Below are 27718 nucleotides of genomic sequence, written 5' to 3' on the forward strand. Positions count from 1 at the left end.
TCTACAATGTGGGCGGCGTTTGCATCTGCGTCCGACCCGATATTGACTACTTCGATGTCAAATTCCCCGACTCCGTCCAAGGGTGGCGCAAGAGGTGGTTGTACATCCGAGAAGAGTACGTCAACGCCCAGGAGTACGGCATCGCTCCTTTTGAGGGTGTCGCAGAAATCCTCAGGCGACGATCCTGGGATGCGGAAGATTCTGCCGAAGAAAAAATAGCTACAGCTCCAGAACACCCACGGTGAAGAACTGTTGGGTGTTCAAATCAGTGCTTATTTCCTTAGGATTAGGGTGCAGCCTCTATAGGCTCCCAAAAACCCCCTTTGAATGTATGCTGGCGAAGAAGACGTTGATCGCGTGTCCAAGGATCTTTCTGTAAAAGACTTGGAGAGGTTGATCCGACGTTTCTCTTCTCTAAGCAAGAAACACGAGGTTCCAACCTCCTGTCGCGTGGAGCCATACAGTGGCAGCCACGCCCTCCCCGAAGTAAGTAACATTTTCTTCGAGTTGTGCTTTTATTTTTCGACTGCATCCTCATTATCTTATATTTACCTTGGTTTTACTTTTTCATCCGACCGAACCACCAAATTCTATCTTCCCTTCCTCCCCTTCCTGAAGGTGGCGAGTTGGATGAGCGAACCATTGTTAACGACAAGTCGCAAGAATCCTCTCGTCCTGAGAGTGAAGTCGTGGGATCTCACAAATCCGCGACTTCCTCCGAAAAAGAGAGTGAGTCAGATCCTTCTGAATCTGGCCGCTCCGTTTCCCCTCCTCTCATCGTTTCTCCGAGGAACAAGAGGAAGAGGGATGAGGTCGAAGATTCCGGCACCTCCAAACCCACTGGGTCACCTGCCGAGGAAACTTCGCCTGAAGATGAGGGCACCTTCTGCCCTTACGACGATGCTGGCTCTATTAGCTCGTAAGTTTCTGTGCTTGTTACTTTTTGCGGAACCCTTGTTTGTTCGGCCTGCTCATTTTTCTGTGTTGACAGTGGCGAAGAAGAGGAGGAAGAAACCGCGCTTCATGACACGGCTCTGATGACCCACAAGTATAGGGGATCGCAACAGTCTTCGAGGGAAGTAAAACCCAATTTATTGATTCGACACAAGGGGAGCCAAAGAATATTTGTAAGCCTTAACATCGGAGTTGTCAATTCAGCTGCACCTAGAAACAGACTTGCTCGCAAGAGTTTATCAGTAGCAACAGTTTTATAGCAGTAGCAGCGGAATATAAGCAGCAGTGTAATAAAGACAGCAGTAGTGATTTTAGTAAACAACAGGCTTAAAATACTGTAGGCATAGGGATGGATGAACGGGCGTTGCATGGATAAGATAACTCATGTAATAATCAAGGCAGGGCATTTGCAGATAATAATAAAACGGTATCCAAGTACTAAACAATCCATAGGCATGTGTTCTGTATATAGTCGTACGTGCTCACAATGAGAAACTTGCACAACATCTTTTGTCCTACCAGCCGGTGGCAGCCGGGCCTCTAGGGAAACTACTAGCAATTAAGGTACTCCTTTTAATAGAGTACCAGAGCAAAGCATTAACACTCCGTGAACACATGTGATCCTCACATCGCATCCTTCCCCTCCGGTTGTCCCAATTTCTGTCACTTTGGGGCCTCGGGTTCCGGACAGCAATATGTGTATACAACTTGCAGTTAAGATCATAAAACAATGAATATCAACATGAATCAATAACATGTTCAGATCTGAAATCATGGCACTCGGGCCCTAGTGACAAGCATTAAGCATAACAAGTTGCAACAATATCATAAAAGTACCAACTACGGATACTAGCTAGGCACTATGCCCTAACAGTCTTATGACTATTACATGATCAATCTCATCCAATCCCTACCATCCCCTTCAGCCTACATCGGGGGAATTACTCACACATGGATGGGGGAATCATGGATGGTCGATGGAGAGGCGTTGGTGGTGATGATGGCGATGATCTCCTCCAATTCCCCGTCCCGGCAGGGTGCCAGAACAGAGTTTCTGATCCCAAGATGGAGTTTCGCGATGGCGGCGGAGTTCTGGACGTCTTCTGGAAATAGGGTCGAACCCCCTGGCGTTTTTAGGTCGAAAGCGTTAAGTAGTCCAGAGGAGAGCATCGGGGGGCGGCAGAGGCGCCCTCACCATAAGGCGGCGCGCCCCCCCTCCAGGCTGCGCCGGCCTATGGTGTGGGGGCCGTGGGCCCCCCTGGCTTGCCCTTTTGGCCTCGTGAGTTCTCTGTGAAAATAGGCCCATTGCGATTATTTCCGAGGATTTTCCTGAAAGTTGAGTTTCTGCACAAAAACAAGACACCAGCTGCTGAAAACAGCGTTAGTCCGTGTTAGTTGTATCCAAAATACACAAATTAGAGGCAAAACAATAGCAAAAGTGTTCGGCAAAGTAGATACGTTTTGGACGTATCAACTCCCCCCAAGCTTAGCTTATTGCTTGTTCTCAAGCAATTCAGTTAACAACTGAGTGCGATAAAAGAACTTTCACGAACACATTTGCTCATATGATGTAAATATTCTCATTATATGGACGAGTACTTAGGCAATTCATAACAAGATAAATGCAAATAAAGCCATCTAATAGCTGTGTCAATCATGAAAAAGATACCAACAAACTAATAATAAGCATCATGAAACACTTCTATAAGCAGGATTGCAATGCTCATAAAAAGATATGATAAAGTGGTATCTCGCTTGCCCGTATTTGTACAGCAAAACATAAATGCCCAAGCACCTCTGAAGTTCATGGGAAGACTAGAAATAGAGACTATCAAAGATAAAAGCATCAAAGTTATACCACAGCTGATCATATTTTGGCGCAAGCATATTATACTAAGAATGACACTTATGCTCTCAAGAAGGTGCTCAAAGAAAGGATGGTGACTCAACATAAAAGTAAAAGATTGACCCTTCGCAGAGGGAAGCAGGGATTAACATGTGCTATAGCTTTTCATTTTTTAAAGACAGAAGTAAAATTGTTTTGAGAGGTGTTTGTTGTTGTCAACGAATGATAGTGGGCATTCTAACTACCTAGTCAACCAGACTTTCAAGAGCGGCTCCCATGAAGGACGTTATCTCTACCAACAAGGTAGATCATCCCTCTTCTCTTTTGTTTACACATGCATTTTAGTTTCATTATGGATGACACCCCCCCAACCTTTGCTTACACAAGCCGTGGCTAACCGAATCCTCGGGTGCCTTCCAACATTCACATACCATGGAGGAGTGTCTATTTGCAAATTAAGTTGCTTACTGATAAATCAGGGCAAAACATGTGAAGAGAATTATTGATGAAAGTTAATTAATTGGGGCTGGGAACCCCATTGCCAGCTCTTTTTGCAAAATTATTGGATAAGCGGATATGCCACTGGTCCATTGGTGAAAGTCTGTCAGGAGTAAATGTTGAGGAAATCGCTTCTCGGGGTCAACTCGGTTGGCTGACGATTAGCGATTAATAGGCAAATCGGCCGATTAATCGGGCGATAAATGAGTTAATCGGTTGATAAATGAGTTTATCGGCTAATCGGTGACCACTGAAAATGGATTAATCGGGCGATTAATCGTTGAATCGGATGATTTTTTGAACAGTGCGAAAGATAAAACACCACATACTTCCTCATGAGCTATAAAACATCGACACAAATTGAGAAGTATTTTGAAGGTTTAAAGGTAGCACATGAGAATTTACTTGGAATGGTTTGAAATGCCATGCATAGGTATTTATGGTGGACACTCTGGAATAACTTGGTTTTCAGGGATTTGGAAGCACGAGCAGAATTCCCGCTCATTACAAGTGAAGGATAGCAATAGACTGGGAAGCGACAATCAAAAGAGCAATAACTGTCATAATCATGCTTGCGACAAAATAAAATTAACGGAGGCATAAAAGTGATACAAGAACTCTGAAGCAAAGTAAATCATCGAGGATGACTTTTGTTTTTCAGTCATATGCATGCGTGAGCATGTGCCAAGTCAATCTAAATGAATTATTCAGAGGAGGATACCACAATGTCATACCTATCTATGAATAAAACAATGCAAGCATATATTCATGACATGCTACTCATTATTAATAAATTGGAACTAAACATGAGAGATCATGAACTACTAGACTTTCATTAAATTACATATACCTCAAATGAACCAACTAAGCATGCTCACATGGATGAGTATATGTACAAAAATGAAAACAAATAGAGTTCATACCAGCCTCTCACCACAGTCGAGTTGCCGTAGATCGTCATTATTGCCTTTCACTTGTGTGGCTTGAATAATAATATGGAATGAAAACCAAGCTCCAACCACCGGAGACCGCTGAACTCCCTAATAAACTTTACAAAACCAAAGAAGAACAACAAATATTTTTGGCGTTTTCGATATTAGAATCACCGAATGAAAGTAAAATCTTTTTAGATTTTCTCATAGCAAACCAACAATAGCAAAACAAAGCAAAATAAGATCAAGAAACCAAATAAACAAATGGTGAAGAGAAAAAATAGAAATATTTTTGGTCCTTTTGTGTTTTAGGAAAGAAACAAAGCAAAAACAAGAGAATGAAAACTAAAAGAAACACAGAAAAGCAAGGTGGCAGAAATCTGTCAAAACTTGACAGCAGTGCAGTAATCATTTTATACGAAAATCTTCTGCTGCTCAAATCGAAAATTGCTCAACTAATGAATGTTAGATAACAACCTGGGGAACATGCACAAAAATTGGCAGCTCAAAATAACGTTCTGGCTACACACAGGAATTTTTTTGGTATCAGTCCAGAATTTGTTTTCAAACAGCACTTCCCCAAATATCATCTCTCTCTTATTAGAAACCACCTTAAGAAGCTAAACAAGTATGTATAAGTATACGGAAATTGTAATATGCAATGAATGAGTGATGTCGGTATACCTCCCCCCAAGCTTAGGCTTTTGGCCTAAGTGGAGATCAATCCCATGATGCCCATGAAGTGGCACCTCCGTAGTATGACGAAGAAGGATCCTGTTCCGGGTATGTGCTGGAAGACGCACCAGGATACGTGACAGTGTACCCGTAGGAGGGCTCGGCGTCCTCGGAGTCATGCTGCTGGTGGAAACCATGTATCCTCAGCTGTTCATCCACCTCCTCCTTAGAGCGCGACCACGGCTTCCTGCGAACACTGAACAAATCGGCCTGCGACAAAGGGATTTCTCTCTCGTCGCTGTCAATAAACAACATTCTATAAACAATATTTTCTAAGTTAGAGTCAGTTGTGACAAATTGGTGACTCTTCATGGCAGCAATATCAAGCCTAACAGGGGTTAGTATCTCATCATTTGAATCAATAGAAAGACCTAGACGTGCAACAATACGTGAAGCAATAATTCCTCCATAGATAGGTCCCCTACTAGATAGGCGACGAGCAATAAGAGCACCAAGATGATAAGGTGTACTACCAGTCAGTGCAACAACAAGAAAAGCAAGGTGATAACTGGAAATGTTGCTAGTGTTCTCCCTACCAAGAATGCTAGTATCAAGGTAATAAGCAAAATATCTAATGGCAGGGAGTTGAATGTTCCTTATCTTGCCGCGCTGAATAGCATGGCTATCATCGTTGGTAACCTCCCGATAGAGTTCCGTCAAAGCTTTGGGGCGGTTCTCGATCTTCTTCGATGTACCTAGAGGAGCAATATCCAATGCAGCACAGAAATCACTCAATTTCATAGTAACAGGCCTATCATATATCTTAAATTTAACCGATGGGGTGAAAGCTGAGTTGCTAAATTTGAAACTTTCAACAAAGATTTTTGTTAGCCTATAATATTGAGCACTCTCATCCTCCATATAGGTAAATAAGCCAACTTGATTGATAAGAAATAAGAAATCATGAAGAAGCCCTGCATTACGCAAAAAGTACTACATCAAGTAAAACAAGTGGAGAAGGAAATAATTGTTGTTTAGCTCACCCATGCATTTAAAATATACTTGTTAACAAGGTTGATCAAGTCTTGCTACCAAATAAATTTTAAATGACATAAGAAGAAATAAACTTCAAATCATTCATGTTACCTTATATTGAATTGATATGGATCCAATCACAATAGTTTGATATTCTTCTTTAGGCTCATATATAGGACAATCAATAGTTCCCACCTTGATAGTTCTCAAATTAAAAATCGTATTTACTCCATATACTTTATCAATCCTCTTGGGAAAATAGACAGTATGTTCATTGTCATCAACATTGAAAGTGACTTTTCCTTTATTGCAATCAATAACAGCCCCTGCAGTATTAAGAAAGGGTCTTCCAAGAATAATAGACATATTATCATCTTCAGGCATTTCCAACACAACAAAATCAGTTAATATTAAGCAATTTTGAGTAACTTGAACAGGAACATCTTCACATATACCAACAGGAACAACAGTAGATTTATCAGCCATTTGCAAAGATATATCAGTTGGTATCAACTTATCTAAATCAAGTCTCTTGTAAAGGGAAAAAGGCATCACACTAACTCCTGCTCCCAAATCACATAGAGCAGTTCTAACATAATTATTCTTGATGGAACAAGGGATAGTTGGTATACCTGGGTCTCTGATACGTCTCAAACGTATCTATAATTTCTTATGTTCCATGCTACTTTTATTACAATACTTGAATGTTTTATACATACTTTACAGCATTATTATACATTTTCCGGCACTAACCTATTAACAAGATGCCGAAGTGCCAGTTGTTGTTTTCTGCTGTTTTTGGTTTTAGAAATCCTAGTAAGGAAATATTCTCGGAATTGGACGAAATCAACGCCCAGGGGCCTATTTTTACACGAAGCTTCCAGAAGACCGAAAGGGAGACAAAGTGGGGCCACGAGGTGGCCAGACACCAGGGCAGCGCGGCCTGGCCCTGGCCGCGCGGCCCTAGTGTGTGGGCCCCTCGTGACGCCCTCTGACCTACCCTTCCGCCTACAAATAGCCTTCGTCGCGAAACCCCCTGTACCGAGAGCCATGACACGGAAAACCTTCCAGAGACGCCGCCATCGCGAATCTCATCTCGGGGGATTCAGGAGATCGCCTCCGGCACCCTGCCAGAGAGGGGAATGATCACCGGAGGGGCTCTACATCATCATGCCCGCCTCCGGATTGATGCGTGAGTAGTTCATCCTTGGACTATGGGTCCATAGCAGTAGCTAGATGGTTGTCTTCTCCGCTTGTGCTATCATTGTTATAGATCTTGTGAGCTGCCTAACATGATCAAGATCATCTATTTGTAATGCTACATGTTGTGTTTGGCGGGATCCGATGAATATAGAATATTATGTTAAGTTGATTATCAATCTATCATATATGTGTTGTTTATGTTCTTGCATGCTCTCTGTTGCTAGTAGAGGCTCTGGCCAAGTTGATACTTGTAACTCCAAGAGGGAGTATTTATGCTCGATAGTGGGTTCATTCCTCCATTGAATCTGGGACAGTGACAGAAAGTTCTAAGGTTGTGGATGTGCTGTTGCTACTAGTGATAAAACATTGATGCTTTGTCAAAGGATATTTGTGTTGATTACATTACGCACCATACTTAATGCAATTATCTGTTGTTTACAACTTAATACCGGAAGGGGTTCGGATGATAAACTGAAGGTGGATTATTTAGGCATAGATGCATGCTGGATAGCGGTCTATGTACTTTGTCGTAATGCCCTGATTAAATCACATAGTAATCATCGTTGATATGTATTGAATCTTTATTTGTCAATTGACCGTCTGTAATTTGTTCACCCAGCATGTTAGTTATCTTATTGGAGAGACACCTCTAGTGAACTGTGGACCCCGGTCCATTCTTTTACATCTGAATACATTCTACTATTTTACTGTTCTTTGCAAACAAACAGCATCTTCCACTCGATACGTTTAATCCTTTGTTTTCAGCAAGCCGGTGAGATTGACAGCCTCACTGTTACGTTGGGGCAAAGTACTTTGATTGTGTTGTGCAGGTTCCACGTTGGCGCCGGTTTCACTGGTGTTGCGGCGCACTACATTCCTCCACCAACAACCTTCACGTGCTTCTTGGCTCCTACTGGTTCGATAATCTTGGTTTCATACTGAGGGAAACTAGCTTCTATACGCATCATACCTTCCACTTGGGGTTCCCAACGGACGTGTGCTTCGCGCGTATCAAGCTAAATTTCTGGCGCCGTTGCCGGGGAGATCAAGACACGATGCAAGGGGAGTCTACACTTCCAATCTCTTTACTTTGTTTTTGTCTTGCTTTACTTTATTTTATTTACTGTCTTGTTTGCTTCATATTAAAAACACACAAAAAAGTAGTTACTTTACTTATTGTCTTGTTTACTAGCTCTATATCAAAAACACAAAAAAATTAGTTACTTGTCTTTATTTTATTTGCCTAGTTTACTTTACTACTGTTATAATGGGTACTCCTGAGAATACTAAGTTGTGTGATTTCACTAGCACAAATAATAATGATTTTATATGTACTCCTATTGCTCCACCTGCTACTACAGCAGAATTCTATGAAATTAAACCTGCTTTACTAAATCTTGTTATGAGAGAGCAATTTTCTGGTGTTAGTACTGATGATGCTGCTGCTCATCTTAATAATTTTGTTGAACTTCGTGAAATGCAAAAGTATAAGGATATACATGGTGATATTATAAAACTGAAATTGTTTCCTTTCTCATTAAGAGGAAGAGCTAAAGATTGGTTGCTTTCTTTGCCTAAGAATAGTATTGATTCATGGACTAAATGTAAAGATGCTTTTATTAGTAAATATTATCCTCCTGCTAAGATTATATCTTTGAAAAGTAGCATAATGAATTTTAAACAATTTGATAATGAACATGTTGCTCAAGCATGGGAGAGAATGAAATCTTTGGTAAAGAATTGCCCAACCCATGGACTGACTACTTGGATGATCATCCAAACCTTTTATGCAGGATTGAATTTTTCCTCAAGGAACTTATTGGATTCAGCTGCTGGAGGTACTTTTATGTCCATCACCTTGGGCGCCGCGACTAAATTACTTGATGATATGATGATCAATTACTCTGAATGGCACACTGAAAGAACTCCTCAAGGTAAGAAGGTAAATTCTGTTGAAGAAACCTCTTCTTTGGGTGATAAGATTGATGCTATTATGTCTATGCTTGCAAATGGTAGATCTCATATTGATCCTAATAATGTTCCTTTAGCTTCATTGGTTGCTCAAGAAGAAAATGTTGATGTGAATTTCATTAAGAACAATAATTTCAACAACAATGCTTATAGGAATAATTATGGTAACAACAACTATAGGCCATATCCTTCCAATAATGGTAATGGTTATGGTAATTCTTTTGGTAATTCTTACAACAATAATAAGAGTGTACCCTCTGGTCTTGAAGTGATGCTTAAAGAATTTATTAGTACAGAAACTGCTTTCAATAAAACTGTTGAAGAAAAGCTTGGTAAAATTGATGTTCTTGCTTCTAAGGTTGATAGTCTTGCTCTTGATGTTGATCTTTTAAAATTGAAAGTTATGCCTGAGAAAGTTGAAGATGCTAGGTTTGCTAAAACAAATGCCATCCAAGTTAGAATTAATGATAATATTAGATTGTTGGCTGAATTGCATGGTAGGTGGGATAGAGAAGAAAAAGAAAAACTTGCTAAAGAAAATAATATAGCTAAAGTATGGACTATTACCACCACTAGTAATGTTGATTCTTCACATGTTGCTGCACCTCCTACTATCAATGGTAAAATAATTGGTGTTGGCAATGTTTCTACTCCTAGTGCAAAGCGTACAAAATTGGCTGAACTCATTGAAGCTCGCTGTTTGTGATAAAGCTACTGAAATTTTTCAAAATATTGGTGACAATGATTCCATTGCTGTAGAACATAATGGTTTAGATTTTGATGATTGTCATATTACTGAAGTTATAAAGTTCTTACAAAAACTTGCTAGAAGTCCCAATGCTAGTGCTATAAATTTAGCCTTTACAAAACATATTACAAATGCTCTCATTAAAGCTAGGGAAGAGAAATTAAAACTTGAAGCTTCTATCCCTAGGAAGTTAGAAGATGGTTGGGAGCCCATCATTAAAATGAAATTCAATGACTTTGATTGTAATGCTTTATGTGATCTTGGTGCAAGTATTTCTGTTATGCCTAAAAAGATTTATGATATGCTTGACTTGCCACCATTGAAGAATTGTTATTTGGATGTTAATCTTGCTGATAATGTTAAAAAGAAACCTTTGGGGAGGATTGATAATGTGCGCATTACGGTTAACAATAACCTTGTCCCCGTTGATTTTGTTGTCTTGGATATCGAATGCAATGCATCTTGTCCTATTGTGTTGGGAAGACCTTTTCTTCGAACCGTTGGTGCTATTATTGATATGAAGGAAGGTAATATTAAATATCAATTTCCTCTCAAGAAAGGTATGGAACACTTCCCTAGAAAGATAATGAAGTTGCCTTTTGATTCTATTATTAGAACAAGCTATGATGTTGATGCTTCTTCTCTTGATGTTACTTGATTTGCACTTTCTGCGTCTAGCTGAAAGGCGTTAAAGAAAAGCACTTCTTGGGAGATAACCCAAGTTTCATTTTATTTACTGTATTGTTGAGTCTTGGAAGTTGTTTACTACTGTAGCAACCTCTCCTTATCATGTTTTTGTGCCAAGTAAAGTTTTTATGTTAAAGTTGATGATAGATTTGGATCGCTGCGCAGAAACAGCATTGCTGTCTGTCACGAATTCTCGCAGAAGTCTCTGTAAAAAAATCTAAAACTCTGCAAATTTACGAGAATGATCCTCATATATGTACGCAACTTTCATTAGTTTTGAGTTTTTCCATTTGAGCAAGTTAAGTGCCCCTGCCAGATTCATCTTTACGGACTGTTCTGTTTTTTACAAATTCTGTCTTTTATTTCGCATTGCCGCTTTTGCTATGTTGAATGAGTTTCTTTGTTCCATTAACTTTCAGAAGCTTTGTGCAGTGTCCAGAAGTGTTAAGAATGATTGTGTCACCTCTGAATATGTGAATTTTTGGTTATGCACTAACCCTCTAATGAGTTGGCTTGAAGTTTGTGTGGAGGAAGTTTTCAAGGGTCAAGAGAAGAGGATGATATACTATGATCAAGAAGAGTGAAAGGTCTAAGCTTGGGGATTCCCCGGTGGTTCATCCCTGCATATTTTAAGAAGACTCAAGCATCTAAGCTTGGGGATGCCCAAGGCATCCCCTTCTTCATCGACAACATTATCAGGTCACTTCTAGTGAAACTATATTTTTATTCCATCACATCCTATGTTCTTTACTTGGAGCGTCGGTTTGTTTTTATTTTTGTTTTGGTTTGAATAAAGTTGGATCCCACCATTCTTAAATTGGAGATATTACGCTCCGCTTTTTCTTATGGAACACTTGTGTTTTTAATTGTGCTTTAATGTTCATGGCGAAGTCTGAAATTGCTTCGTTAAATTGTTATTTGGTTGGAATCGGAAAATGCTGCATATGGTTTGGTAAATTTGTCAATTGTTTGAGCTCTCATTAGATCATGTTTAAGCTCTTGCATCATGTAGTTTAATCTATTAATGAAGAACTACTGTAGAGCTTGTTTAATTTGGTTTGCATGATTGGTCTCTCTAAGTCTAGATATTTTCGGGTAAAGTGTTTGAACAACAAGGAAGACAGTGTAGAGCCTTATAATACTTGCAATATGTTCTTGTGTGAGTTTTGCTGTACCTGTTCATACATGTGTTTGCTTCAAACAACCTTGCTAGCCCAAACCTTGTACTGAGAGGAAATGCTTCTCGTGCATCCAAACACCTTGAGCCAAAACCCATGCCATTTGTGTCCACCATATCTACCTACTATGTGGTATTTTTCTCGCCATTCCAAAGTAAATTACTTGAGTGCTACCTTTAAAATTTCATTCCTTTACCTCTACAATATATAGCTCATGGGACAAATAGCTTAAAAACTATTGTGGTGATGAATATGTAGTTATGTTTCTTAATTCTTATAAGTTGCTTCTTGAGCGGTAACCATGTTTCTGGGGACGCCATCAACTTTACCTTTGTTGGATATCATGTGAGATGCTATGCATGTTCGTCTTGTCTGAAGTAAGTGCGATTTCATGATCAAATGGTTTGAGTATGCATATGTTAGAGAAGAACATTGGGCCGCTAACTAAAGCCATGAATCATGGTGGAAGTTTCAGTTTGGACATACAACCTCAATCTCTTATGAGAATATTAATCTGTTGTTGAATGCTTAAGCATTAAAAGAGGAGTCCATTATCTGTTGTCTATGTTGTCCCGGTATGGATGTCTAAGTTGAGAATAATCAAAAGCGAGAAATCCAATGCGTGCTTTCTCCTTAGACACTTGTACATGCGGCATAGAGGTACCCCTTTGTGACACTTGGTTGAAACATATGTTATGCAATGATAATCCGTGTTTTCCGAGCTGATTAGGACAAGGTGCGAGCACTATTAGTACTCTATGCATGAGACATGCAACTTGTAGGAAGTATTATGCATAGCACATATGAATTATTACTACCGTTGACAAAATTGTTTCTATGTTTTCAAAACAAAAGCTCTAGCACAAAATAGTAATCAATGCTTCCCTCTGCGAAGGGCCATTCTTTTACTTTATGTTGAGTCAGTTTACCCACTTCTTTCTATCTTAGAAGCAAACACTTGTGTTAACTGTGTGCATTGATTCTTACATGTTTACTTATTGCACCTATTATATTACTCTATGTTGACAAATATCCATGAGATATACATGTTACAAGTTGAAAGCATTCGCTGAAACTTAATCATCCTTTGTGTTGCTTCAATTCATTCTACTTTGAATTTATTGCTTATGAGTTAGCTCTTATGCAACTCTTATTAATACTTGTTTGAAAGTACTATTCATGAAAAGTTTTGCTATATGATTCATTTGTTTAGTCATTATCTTTGTTAGCAATCTTTTGTTCAGATCACTCCATTCATCTCATATGCTTTACAATAATGTTGATCAAGATTATGTTGGTAGCATGTCACTTCAGAAATTATTTGTGTTATCGTTTACCTACTCGAGGGCGAGTAGGAACTAAGCTTGGGGATGCTTGATACGTCTCAAACGTATCTATAATTTCTTATGTTCCATGCTACTTTTATTACAATACTTGAATGTTTTATACATACTTTACAGACATTATTATACATTTTCCGGCACTAACCTATTAACAAGATGCCGAAGTGCCGATTCTTGTTTTCTGCTGTTTTTGGTTTCAGAAATCCTAGTAAGGAAATATTCTCGGAATTGGACGAAATCAACGCCCAGGGGCCTATTTTTACACCAAGCTTCCAGAAGACCGAAAGGGAGACGAAGTGGGGCCACGAGGTGGCCAGACACCAGGGCGGCGCGGCCTGGCCCCTGGCCGCGCGGCCTGGCCCCTGGCCGCGCGGCCCTAGTGTGTGGGCCCCTCGTGACGCCCTCTGACCTACCCTTCCGCCTACAAATAGCCTTCGTCACGAAACCCCCTGTACCGAGAGCCACAATACGGAAAACCTTCCAGAGACGCCGCCGTCGCGAATCCCATCTCGGGGGATTCAGGAGATCGCCTCCGGCACCTCGCCGGAGAGGGGAATCATCACCGGAGGGGCTCTACATCATCATGCCCGCCTCCGGATTGATGCGTGAGTAGTTCATCCTTGGACTATGGGTCCATAGCAGTAGCTAGATGGTTGTCTTCTCCGCTTGTGCTATCATTGTTATAGATCTTGTGAGCTGCCTAACATGATCAAGATCATCTATTTGTAATGCTACATGTTGTGTTTGGCGGGATCCGACGAATATAGAATATTATGTTAAGTTGATTATCAATCTATCATATATGTGTTGTTTATGTTCTTGCATGCCCTCCGTTGCTAGTAGAGGCTCTGGCCAAGTTGATACTTGTAACTCCAAGAGGGAGTATTTATGCTCGATAGTGGGTTCATGCCTCCATTGAATCTGGGACAGTGACAGAAAGTTCTAAGGTTGTGGATGTGCTTGTTGCTACTAGGGATAAAACATTGATGCTTTGTCTAAGGATATTTGTGTTGATTACATTACGCACCATACTTAATGCAATTATCTCGTTGTTTACAACTTAATACCGGAAGGGGTTCGGATGATAACCTCGAAGGTGGATTATTTAGGCATAGATGCATGCTTGGATAGCGGTCTATGTACTTTGTCGTAATGCCCCGATTAAATCACATAGTAATCATCGTTGATATGTATTGAATCTTTATTTGTCAATTGCTCGCCTGTAATTTGTTCACCCAGCATGTTAGTTATCTTATTGGAGAGACACCTCTAGTGAACTGTGGACCCCGGTCCATTCTTTTACATCTGAATACATTCTACTATTTTTACTTTTCTTTGCAAACAAACACCATCTTCCACTCGATACGTTTAATCCTTTGTTTTCAGCAAGCCGGTGAGATTGACAACCTCACTGTTACGTTGGGGAAAAGTACTTTGATTGTGTTGTGCAGGTTCCACGTTGGCGCCGGTTTCACTAGTGTTGCGCCGCACTACATTCCTCCACCAACAACCTTCACGTGCTTCTTGGCTCCTACTGGTTCGATAACCTTGGTTTCATACTGAGGGAAACTTGATTCTATACGCATCATACCTTCCACTTGGGGTTCCCAACAGACGTGTGCTTCGCGCGTATCAGTCTCCCAGCTTCTTTGGAACCTTGCCATTGAAAGAGTAATTAGTGAGCATAGTGGAAATCTCCTCATTAGGAATTTTCCTTTTGTTGGAGACAATATCTTTCATATACTTTGAATAAGGAGGTAATTTAATAGCATCAGTCAAAGGGATTTGCAAAAACAAGGGTTTCATCCAATCACAAAATTTATTATAGTGTTCTTCCTCCTTTGATTTTAATTTCTTAGAAGGAAGAGGCATTTGCTTTTGAACCCAAGGTTCTCTTTCATTACCATGTTTCTTAGCAATAAAATCTTCTTTAGTGTACTTTTTATTTTTAGCATGCTTTTCAGTTTCATTTTTAATCTCTTCTTTATCAGAAGCATCATTCTTATCATTATGTTTATAGTGTTCATTACCACTTTCAGTTTCAGCATCAGAAATAGAAATACTATTAGGATCAATAACAGGTTCAGAGGATTCTACAACAGTTTTATTTTTCTTCTTCTTTTTCTTAGAAAGACTACTAGTTTCTTTAGTTCGTTGAGAATCTTGTTCAATTCTCTTGGGATGCCCTTCAGGATATAGAGGATCCTGGGTAGAAACACCACCTCTAGTTGTTACTTCATAAGCATGTTTTTCTTTATGACTATTTTTTAACAAGTCATTTTGCACTTTAGTAAGTTGATCAATTTGAGTTTGAATCATATGAAAATGTTTAACAAGCATCTTAACATCATTGGAGGTTCTCTCCACAATATCATGCAATTTACTAATAGCTTGAGAATTTTCCATTAGATGATTCTCTACTCTTATATTAAAGTTATTTTGCTTAAGAACATAATTATCAAATTCATCTAAACATGTATCAGGAGGTTTTGAATAAGGAATATCTCCTCTATCGAAGCATTGAAGAGAATGTACCTCAATCGTGGATGAAGCGGGAATTATCTTACATAGATCTTCTATAGGAGGTAAATTCTTCACATCTTCAGATTTAATACCTTTCTCCATAAGAGATTTCTTGGCTTCCCTCATATCTTCATCATTTAATTCAATCATACCCCTCTTTTTCAATATTGGTGTTGGGGTTGGTTCAGGTGTAGTCCAATCATCATGATTTTGGCTTATTTTAGCCAATAATTCTTCAGCTTCGTCCGGAGTTCTTTTCCTGAAAACACAATCAGCACAACTATCCAGGTATGCCCTAGACTCAATGGTTAGTACACTATAAAATATATCAAGTAAATCATGCTTTTCCAAATCATATCCAGGCCGAGCTCTAATAAGAGAGCAAAACCTTGCCCAAGCTTCAGGCAATTTCTCCCCATCTTCTTGATCAAAACTATAAATTTTCTGCAAGGCAATTGTTACCACCCGATTTTGGCCAAATCAGGAGATGGGCCGTAAGTGAAGATGGGCTTGAAGGACGTACACATGGAGCATCTTCGAAGCGGCCTCGCGCTAAGAGTTGGGCTAAATTGCCCGTGTATCTGTAATATTATTAGATCGTATCGTGTTTAGAATTAACAGATAGAGTCTGGCCCGTGCACGGTTAGGTGCATGCCTCAATTAGAAAGTCCCTTGGACTATAAATATGTATCTAGGGTTATCGGAAAACAAGGACAATCATCGTTCACAACAAACACAAATCAGGCGCATCGCCACCCCTTTCTTCGAGGGTTTCTCCCGGGTAAGCACCATGCTGCCTAGATCGCATCTCGCGATCTAGGCAGTATACGTTTATTCGTTTACCTTGTACTGCTCGTGCTGAAGCGTTGTTGATGGCGAGCAGTACTATTTATCCTTAGGTGTTTAGGGGCTTGCGTTGATGCTTTCTCGTGCATATCTGCGTGGCAACGCCGTCCCTCGACACCTAGCTGCCCTTACACCTATCCAGGTGTAAGGGCAGCATCTTGCTTGTTCGTTACTTAGTAGATCCAATCTGTTATAGTTGCTCCTTGCTCCGCAGGGATTAGTTTAATATCTGCATAGTTAGGCCTTATGCTGGGGTCGGACGATCCGGTAGTGCGTTAGGTGTTGTTCACCGTCCCTGCAAGGGATGTTCCGGGAATCAACGTTATGTTGGTTTTTAGGCCTCTTGTAGGGGTAGTTTGTATCATCTTCCGTAGCTGCTAGGCCCGATCACACGTAGGACGTTCCGGTTATGCGGTGAAAACCCTAAACTGTCGTAGATCGGTTTAGCTTTGTTTTGATCAAGCAGGATCCCCATGTCATTGCAAATCCAACGTGAACCATGGGGCGATCGGCTCCTTGAGCCGATCCACAGGGCAACCTGAGAGCCGATAGGGCTCGTATTTAATGTTTACGTGTCTACCATGCAGGAACAATCGAAGCACTCTAACACCTTCCCGATCGGGTCTAGGTCGGGTGGCACGCCCTAGCAACCGCCGGGACGTGGCTGGAAGATTTGCGGGACGACGCGAGGTGCCGGGGTCCACTAAGCGGCCTTGGGAGCCTCCCGGCTCTTCGTGTTGCTTAGCCATTGCCCGTCGGTGGGTTTTGGAGGGTAACACATTCTGGCACGCCCGGTGGGACCTCTTCTGCAACATCCACGTCAACACCGACACCCGAGATGGCAGAGGAACAGATCACATACGAAGATCTCCCTGCTGATCACAAGAAGAAATACGATGAGCTGAAGGCCATCTGTGAAGCCGAGCTCATCGGCTCCTTTGAGAAGACCCGTTCGCACGGCATCAGGTTCAAAGGATTCACGCCACAAGGCGTCCTTGAAGGGGTGGATCTGTCTCTCCCTTCACAGGAACGTACCAGAGCCCTGCGACCGGAAATCAACTACGTGGTGGCTCACTCGCTGCATCGGCATTCTGAGAGCCTGGTGAATACTTTGGAGCGCGTTGCGCTCCGTGTGGTGCAAGAGATCATGGAGCGACGGTACTCCCCTTCAGGACCTGTTCTAGGGACTCACCAGGGAGAGGTGCAACTCCACACCAGGCCACCATTGCCGTACTCGATGGCAGCTCCACAGCAACAAGGTTCTCCGGCATACGTTGTCTACAAGGTTGGAGGTGATCCGGGCGACTACCAGTTCTTATATGAGCCGCCCAAGGAGATCCCACACGGATACGTGTGCATGTTTGTGCCGGACTGCAACAACTGGACGCAGGCGATCCAGGCTCCAATAGGAGGGATTGCCGGAGCAGGAGCAATTGTTCCGGCAGGAGGGACGACTGCAGCGGCGGGGAGTTTGGGAGCAGATGCTGAGAAACAGGCGTGGCTAGCCAATTATACCACTGCACCAAGCCATGAAAGCTCAGCTGCTACTACCTCCACCGCGGATCAGATCAGTGCAGTCTTGAGAGACCAGTTCGGCATCCTGCCGAAGAAGAAGATAATCGGCTATTCCAAGCCGTACCCCAATGAGTTCGACCTGATCCCACTACCACCAAAGTACCGGCTTCCGGACTTCACCAAATTCAGTGGGTCAGAAGGATCTAGCTCCATCGAGCACGTGAGCCGATACTTGGCCCAGTTGGGCATGGTTTCGGCATCGGATCAGCTACGGGTGAGGTTCTTTTCGCAATCCCTCACCGGTCCAGCTTTTGGATGGTACACCTCGTTGCAGCCAAATTCAGTGCGATCATGGAAGCAGCTAGAGGAACAGTTTCACACACAATACCATTCAGAGGCTACTGAAGCTGGCATTGCCGAACTAGCACAGGTTCGGCAAAGGCGAGGAGAGACAGTGTCTGAGTACATCCAACGTTTCAGAACTGTCAAGAACCGATGCTATTCGGTTCACTTAACTGAAAAAGAAGCAGTCGAGCTGGCCTTGGCAGCCCTTGCAGCGTCATTCAAGGATCTGACGTTCCAAGTGGAGTACAACTCGCTGGCGCACATGGTCCAGAGACTGACCTTATATGAGCAGCGCCATCCAGAACTGTACCAGGACAAGTTCAAGCGCGCGATAACCCTGGTCAATGCTGATGAGGATGAAGATTCTGCGGAAGACCAGGAAGTCGCAGTAGCCGAATGGACCCAGACGCCAGTACCTGTGTCCTGCAAATGGGTGAACCCACCAGGGCCTCCAAGAGGGTTGGACTTTGATGTGAGCAAAACTGAACAGATCTTCGATCTGCTGCGAAAGAGAAACGAGTTGAAGCTACTCGAAGGCCACAAGATCCCTACGGCACAAGAGATGAACAAAAGGCCATACTGCAAATGGCATCATACGTTCACGCACGCCACCAACGATTGCAAAGTATTGCGCGCACAAATTCAGATGGCGATAGAATCAGGCCGATTAACTTTCGGACAGTTTGCCATGAAGGTAGACATGCGTCCGTTTCCGGACGTCAACATGGTGGACCTAAGCCACTCCATAAGGGAGCCAGGGTTCTCTTTCGATGTCAATATGGCAGGGCTCGTGAGCCGCCATGGCAAAGATAAAGCAGAGAGCAGCCACTCCCGTGGCAAAGATAAAGAGGAGGCCGTTCCACGCGACCGGCCCCAAGAGGATGATAGACGGTACCTAACCGAGGAGGAGGTGAGAAGCATACGGTATCAGCGCCCACTCTCCGTGCATCTCCTCAACAAATATGAGCAGCAGTACGACCGACGTCGACGCCACGACGAAGACGACGAAAGATATCGTCGGTCAGATACGGCTGACAGAAGGTATCGTCAGCACGACAGAAACAATGACGGGTACGAGCTCCACGCTAGAGGGAGGTCAAGGGAGCAAGATGACGTGGACAAACACTGGGACTGTCCTTTCTTCAAACATTGCTGGGACTCAGGAATGAGCCGATTGCCAACAATCGAGAACTGCCCAGAATGCAAGCAGCAAAGGAGGAAGACAAATGGAGTCTCAGTGTTCGAGCGTCTAGGGCCTCTCCCACCTCAGAATAAATGAGCTGAGTCATCTCAAGAAGAAGACTTTGAGGAGTCAGATGAAGAAGATAGGTATCACCGACCAAGATGGTGCCCTGATGGACTCAGCCATTCTCAGAAGCGTAGAGTGCAGCGGCTGCGAAACTTGGAAGAAGCCGAGGCACAGTACCTGTACACGTTGAGAAGAGCACGGCCCGATCTGGCCGTGAAGATTCAGCAAACATTGGAGGCGAAGGCGCGCCCGCCAAAGAAAGTATGGCGCCCAAACAGGCGAAAGCCGATGCACAGGCATCGGCTGATGCCGATGCAGAAGCATCGGCTGATACAAACATGGTATCCGCGATCCGGACGGAGTAGTAGGTCCAAGACATTGGACGTACGTGGCAAGGCCGATCCCTGAGATCGGCCCTCAAAAAATGAAAAGCAAAGGATCTTATCTCCAGCATGCCATGTAGCTACAGTGGAAATCCAAGAAGTTGCAAACCAGCGTCAAGCATTGCAATGAAAAGGGAGGCCGATTCCCGCAATCGGCCAAAATTATCCTCGACATACGTTTTGTCTATGTTCAGCATTGATCCGACAGATGCCTGAAGAGCCGATACCATCAAGTACTTGACAGAATCGGCTCGGGGGGCACATGGATGGACAGAACACGAGGATACAGAGCTTGGAGTGGATGTCAAATGCCCAGCAGAACAGCTCAAGTATGGAGGGCCGATGCAATCGGCCAATATAAAAAAAACGAAAATACAGAAATTTTTGGGCACAGCCGATGCGTAGACATCGACTTAAGAATTCAAAGCCGATGCACGGCCATCGACTCAAGGGATGCGACTGTTACAAACAGGAGCCTAATGGAGCAGTCATCGAGTTACGTAGCGAGGCTCTACTGAAGTAGTCCCTCAGTGGAATGGTTGGTGGCTCCATTAGCAAATCTTCAAGACCAGCAGCACCTGCGTAAGCATGCAGATCAGGGTAAGATCGTGAGGACAGCCGATGACCATTCAATTGGCTGTAACGTTTCTTCCTGGGGCTTGACCAAGGTGACAACTTCATCAAACATCTTCACCTGCATCAGTCTACCCGAGGTGATGAACCAATCTGAGCAGCAAGGCGAAAAAAGGGCGCTAGGAGGAGTTCAAGGGCCACTACGTTTGAGGCTTCTTAGTTCAAGGGAGCTGCTGATCCTTCCAGAGCCGTCCTAGTGCATTATCTCCTTGGGCGTAGGCTTTCCTGCCCAGTTTTGATGAAGAGCTGGAGTGGCTCGGGGGGCAGCTCACTTTGGAGGATCTCTGCTATTGAAAGCCGATTTGGTCAAAATCGGCTTACGCCGTACTACAGTTGGGAAGCCGATGATGGCCCATTTGGCTGGTCCACTTCTGTTCTCGCCTTGACTAAGGCTCGGGGGGCAGCTAGCCCTGAAGATTCTTCGTTCTGAAAAGCCGATGGTGTCGAAATCGGCTGTCTCCACATCATGACCATTTCGAAAGGTGGCCAGCTCTTGCAGAAGAAGACTACCAGGTTGATAGGAGGAGTTTGAAGAAGGAGCCATCATCATCGATGGGCTTTGGACCAGTTGGTTGCTGCGAAGAAATGGAGCATCACAAGGACAGTTAGGGCCGAATGGCGCTTGCTTCAGCATTTGAGTTGATCCAGCAACAGTCCTAGGGCTCCTCTGAAGGCAAGGAGGAGCAGGAAGAGAAGGATGCGGTAGAAGAATGTCTGAAAGTTAAAATTAATGAGAAGAATGGACATTATTTCAGGAACTTGCCGCTAAATCTAACATTCCATTCAGTCGGATCTGCATTTCCAAGATCTGGGGGTTTGCACGATTATAGCTTAGCCCCGTCTGATCGAGAGTTTGGAGGTTCGAATGGATCTATCCTGAGATTTATCGTGAAAGACCGATGCGGTGCCATCGGCTCGTTGAGCATTGACCGAAGTAACAATCGGTGGACTCAGTACGAAAGACAATCGGCTGAAATATCATGAAGGAAATCGGCAAAATCAAATTGGGGAAATTCTTCATTGATAAACAAGATTTCTTACATAAAGAGCTGATTGCTCTCAAAAGGAAGAATTAGGGGTACATTGCCCTATCTACTACTGCTGGCCCTAAGCTAAGCTCCTATCTAGGGGCCATTGCTGCCCTCATCGTCGTCGTCACCGTCGCCGTCGTCGGCGCTGCTCCCGACCGGCTCGTCGTCGCTGCTGTAGCGGCCGCCGGCAGGACCCTCGTTGTCCTCATCCTCCTCGTCAGCATCGTCGTCCTCGCTGTCGAAGTCGCTGAGGTTCCCGGGCCAGGGGCAATGGCGTTTGGCCGACGGCTCGTCGGAGGAGCTGTCGTCCTCCTCCTCCTCCTCCTCCTCCTTCACCTCTTCGGAGGAGGTGACCCCCTCCCAGGAAAGGCAGTCGTCGTCGCTTTCCTCCACTGCTTCCCCATTGGCGAGGAAGCGGATGTCACTTTCCCCGTCGGTTGAGGACTTGTCATCTTCAGACCAAACGGAGAAGTCGTGGTCCTCCTTGTCCCACGCTGTTGGGGCAAGGATGTCGTATGCCGCCTGCGTGCCCCACTCTGGTGTTGATTCCCTGATGGGAGAGGACACGTAGGAGAGACCCGACGAAGTGGAGGAGGAAGAAGAAGAAGACATGGCGGCAAAGAAGGGTTTTTGGGAGTGCTAGTGCGAGGAGGATGAAGAAGGGAACTGCAAGAAGTGGCTAAATAAAAGGGGATATAGCGATTTAATGCTTAAGCAGTTTCCGAGGACATGGGGCCAGAACTGTCAAATCGTGCAGAGAAGTTGAGAAGGCAAGACGTCATCATGAAGAATACTGCGACGGTTCTGCCACGACATGACCCTTCGAAGGAGACAGATGGTTTTGCAATTATCATTATCAAAACCAGGGGGGCATGTGTTACCACCCGATTTTGGCCAAATCAGGAGATGGGCCGTAAGTGAAGATGGGCTTGAAGGACGTACACATGGAGCATCTTCGAAGCGGCCTCGCGCTAAGAGTTGGGCTAAATTGCCCGTGTATCTGTAATATTATTAGATCGTATCGTGTTTAGAATTAACAGATAGAGTCTGGCCCGTGCACGGTTAGGTGCACGCCTCAATTAGAAAGTCCCTTGGACTATAAATATGTATCTAGGGTTATCGGAAAACAAGGACAATCATCGTTCACAACAAACACAAATCAGGCGCATCGCCACCCCTTTCTTCGAGGGTTTCTCCCGGGTAAGCACCATGCTGCCTAGATCGCATCTCGCGATCTAGGCAGTATACGTTTATTCGTTTACCTTGTACTGCTCGTGCTGAAGCGTTGTTGATGGCGAGCAGTACTATTTATCCTTAGGTGTTTAGGGGCTTGCGTTGATGCTTTCTCGTGCATATCTGCGTGGCAATGCCGTCCCTTGACACCTAGCTGCCCTTACACCTATCCAGGTGTAAGGGCAGCATCTTGCTTGTTCGTTACTTAGTAGATCCAATCTGTTATAGTTGCTCCTTGCTCCGCAGGGATTAGTTTAATATCTGCATAGTTAGGCCTTATGCTGGGGTCGGACGATCCGGTAGTGCGTTAGGTGTTGTTCACCGTCCTCGCAAGGGATGTTCAGGGAATCAACGTTATGTTGGTTTTTAGGCCTCTTGTAGGGGTAGTTTGCATCATCTTCCGTAGCTGCTAGGCCCGATCACACGTAGGACGTTCCGGTTATGCGGTGAAAACCCTAAACTGTCGTAGATCGGTTTAGCTTTGTTTTGATCAAGCGGGATCCCCATGTCATTGCAAATCCAACGTGAACCATGGGGCGATCGGCTCCTTGAGCCGATCCACGAGGCAACCCGAGAGCCGATAGGGCTCGTATTTAATGTTTACGTGTCTACCATGCGGGAACAATCGAAGCACTCTAACACCTTCCTGATCGGGTCTAGGTCAGGTGGCATGCCCTAGCAACCGCCAGGATGTGGCTGGAAGATTTGCGGGACGACGCGAGGTGTCAGGGTCCACTAAGCGGCCTTGGGAGCCTCCCGGCTCTTCGTGTTGCTTAGCCATTGCCCGTCGGTGGGTTTTGGAGGGTAACAGCAATATGTTGAGCACTAGCAGGAAAATATTTTCGAAAGAAAACATCAAACAAACAATTTGGACTATCAATAGAATCAGGAGGCAAACTATTATACCAAATCTTAGCATCATCCTTTAATGAGAAAGGAAAAATTTTAGCAAAAAAATAAGTACGCATCTTAACATCATCAGAAAACAAGCTACTCAAAGTAGAAAGTTCATTCATGTGCTCTACATCACTTTCTTTTTCGGTACCATAGAAGGGTGTTTTCTCAACAATAGATATATGAGATAAATCAAGAGAAAAATCATAATCTTTATCCTTAATATTTATAGGAGATGTGGCAAATTTAGGATCAGGAGACAGATTATATCTAACAGCATGTTGTGCAATAAGCTTTTTAAGGTTACTTGTACCAGTAGTAGCATTGCATTTATCAATAAAATCATCATCAAGTTCCACATAATCTTCATTAGGAGTATTTTCATTAGGAGTAACAGTAACAGTATTTTCATTAGGAGTTTCAGTATTTTCAATTTGTCTAGACCTAGCAATTGTAGCATCTAGAAAAGGACCTAATGAACCATTTTCATCAAGCACAGTAGAAGCATCATCAAAATTATCAGAGGAATTTTCAGATTCAGCAGAAATACCAACACGTGAAGCTTGTGGTGGTGAAACAAGTTGACTTATCACAGATGGTGAATCAAGAGCAGCAGAGGTACTCAGAGTTGTACCTTTTCTTGTAGTGGATGGTAATATGGCGACTTTAGCATCGCGAGTTTTACCCATGATGGAGGATTTGTAGCGAATAATATCAATTCAGGTGAACTTGCAAATAAAGCTATGCTCCCCGGCAACGGCGCCAGAAAATAGTCTTGATGACCCACAATTATAGGGGATCGCAACAGCCTTCAAGGTAAGTAAAACCCAATTTATTGATTCGACACAAGGGGAGCCAAAGAATATTTGTAAGCCTTAACAGCGGAGTTGTCAATTCAGCTGCACCTGGAAACAGACTTGCTCGCAAGAGTTTATCAGTAGCAACAGTTTTATAGCAGTAGCCGTGGAATATAAGCAGCAGTGTAATAAAGACAGCAGTAGTGATTTTAGTAAACAGCAGGATTAAAATACTGTAGGCATAGGGATGGATGAACGGGCGTTGCATGGATAAGATAACTCATGTAATAATCAAGGCAGGGCATTTGCAGATAATAATAAAACGGTATCCAAGTACTAAACAATCCATAGGCATGTGTTCCGTATATAGTCGTACGTGCTCGCAATAAGAAACTTGCACAACATCTTTTGTCCTACCAGCCGGTGGCAGCCGGGCCTCTAGGGAAACTACTGGCAATTAAGGTACTCCTTTTAATAGAGTACCGGAGCAAAGCATTAACACTCCGTGAACACATGTGATCCTCACATCACAGCCTTCCCCTCCGGTTGTCCCAATTTCTGTCACTTTGGAGCCTCGGGTTCCGGACAGCAATATGTGTATACAACTTGCAGGTAAGATCATAAAACAATGAATATCAACATGAATCAATAACATGTTCAGATCTGAAATCATGGCACTCGGGCCCTAGTGACAAGCATTAAGCATAACAAGTTGCAACAATATCATAAAAGTACCAACTACGGATACTAGGCACTATGCCCTAACAATCTTATGACTATTACATGATCAATCTTATCCAATCCCTACCACCCCCTTCAGCCTACAGCGGGGGAATTACTCATACATGGATGGGGGAATCATGGATGGTCGATGGAGAGGCGTCGGTGGTGATGATGGCGATGATCTCCTCCAATTTCCCGTCCCGGCAGGGTGCCAGAACGGAGTTTCTGATCCCGAGATGGAGTTTCGCGATGGCGGCGGAGTTCTGGACGTCTTCTGAAAATATGGTCGAACCCCCTGGCGTTTTTAGGTTGAAAGCGTTAAGTAGTCCAGAGGAGAGCGTCGGGGGGCGGCCGAGGCGCCCTCACCATAAGGCGGCGCGCCCCCCTCCAGGCCGCGTCGGCCTATGGTGTGGGGGCCGTGGGCCCCCCTGCTTGCCCTTTTGGCCTCGTGAGTTCTCTGTGAAAATAGGCCCATTGCGATTATTTCTGGAGATTTTCCTGAAAGTTAAGTTTCTGCACAAAAACAAGACACCAGTGCAATTCTGCTGAAAACAGCGTTAGTCCGTGTTAGTTGTATCCAAAATACACAAATTAGAGGCAAAACAATAGCAAAAGTGTTCGGGAAAGTAGATACGTTTTGGACGTATCAGGCTCCAACGAGCACGTCGAATATCGTGGTTCTTTCTGAAGCACGTCGCGCTGCCGAAGAATCTTCACCTCCCCCTCAGCAAAACGTGGAAGCGTCGACTCCTATGGCCAGCCCCCGAGCCCCTTCGCCGAAGAGAGCAAGAACTGGGGCTAGCGACAGCCACGAGATTGTTACGGGGAGTTCCTCGACTCCTTCCTTGGACTATATAAGTCCTTATTATTTGTGTTTCTCTATTTTGTTTTGCCTGTCTCTCTTTGGTCGATTGTCGAGTTCGTTCTTCGTCGGATCTTATTTCCCGATGCTCTTTTTATAGCCTGTGATGAAGCATCTCATCAAACTGGGCACCCAATTTATTGGGTTTCGTGACGCAACCGAAGATTTGAGAGGTGAGTCTTGCTGATCATTGCAAGATCAGAGACTAATTGACAATATGGAAGAATGTAGTCGATAATTTGTATAATGAACCTGATCAACCAACAGTCTGGCTACCATACTTGGAAGTTTTAGGAATAAACTTAGAGAGAGGGAGGGAGGGAGGGAGGGATGGAAGTTTTAGGACTAAACTTAGAGAGAGAGAGAGAGAGGTTCACAACCACAGATCTACCCTACAGAAAGGGAGTAACATGTTAAGTTGAAAAAGACTAGATGTTTAATTACCACCTATGAATTTCATAGCTAATACTGTTTGTTCTATTAGACAAAAAAGATCGCATTTTTTGCACTTCGTTCAGATAAGAGACATTATTTCATACCAATGAAGGAACTGAATAATAGTTCCAAGCTTAGTTACCAGTCCTGATTCAGAATTTCGGATCAACCAAAGCATGTAGTTGTTCCACTATATTCTTTATGGCGACCCGGACGAGGAGTGCACCCATGACACGTCGCTGCTGGTGTCGATGATCATGGTCTGCTTCACTGCCGGCGAGCCCAGCTCGACGGTGATGATATACTCCAGCGTGTCCAGGGAAGACCCCAATCTTGTCGGCACGGTAACCTCCAATGATTGGAGCCCACTGTTGGCGCGCGCTGGTTGTCGTTGGAGAACTTCCGTTGGACATAGCCGGCTCGGAGCTTGTCAAGGCGGAGCAGCTCCTCCATGGTAGGCTTCTTCTCGGACGACACCACCGGCGAGCATGGGCCTTGCCGGTGGTTCAGTGGCACCGTGGCTCCGCTCGACAAAGGTGGGCCCACTGTAGAATTGACGCGAGCGAGATGACGATTAAAACACCGCATTTGAGCAACTGCCTACGACTAGTTTACTGCAGCGAATAACAGAGTCGAATTGCAGATATGTATATGTAATAACTACATACATGTACCTGTGGGCTCCGAGCAGACGGCTTGAGGCTTCTGGGAGCTGGTTGCGAGAATCTTGTAGCTCTGCACGTCCACTGCACTAGCAATCATAACATGGTAGTTACACAGGAGGAGGAGCAACAGATGTGAGACGGACGCCATGGATGTTCCTTGCTTTTCAGGGAATGTGGTGGTAGGCTATCATCTATCTCCACCAGTAGTCCCCAAATAGGCGCCGACAGGGGGCCGGTACCTCCGTTTGGAGACGCCGGCACTGCATCCTCTATTTGGGGAAGCCGTTTTCACACCGGCGTCCCCAAAACGGCGTCTTCGATAGATGTTTTGAATTAAAATTATAAATAAATGCATAGAAAATTGAATAAGAAACATTTTATTACACAAATTAATACATAATTGGGAACTTGGTTTACATGAAAATATAGTTTGGAATATGGTTTTCCACAAACTAATACATAGTTTGAACCATGGTTGACACAAATATAAAATATTGCAAAAAAATAAACCTAA

General features: G+C 43.6%; 1 protein-coding gene across 1 annotated transcript in view; it reads right to left on the minus strand.

Moving 5' to 3' along the window:
- LOC124688183 (aspartyl protease AED1-like) overlaps positions 1–27388 on the minus strand; it is a 35051-nt gene extending 7663 nt beyond the window's left edge. The window contains exon 1 of the mRNA XM_047221898.1: positions 27214–27388. Coding sequence (XP_047077854.1) covers positions 27214–27352 — 139 coding nt within the window. The 5' untranslated portion in view covers positions 27353–27388. The remainder of the gene's footprint in view (positions 1–27213) is intronic.
- Between the last annotated feature and the right edge of the window lie 330 nt (positions 27389–27718).

Source organism: Lolium rigidum, chromosome 2 (genome assembly GCF_022539505.1).
Source record: "Lolium rigidum isolate FL_2022 chromosome 2, APGP_CSIRO_Lrig_0.1, whole genome shotgun sequence".
Lineage (NCBI taxonomy): Eukaryota > Viridiplantae > Streptophyta > Magnoliopsida > Poales > Poaceae > Lolium > Lolium rigidum.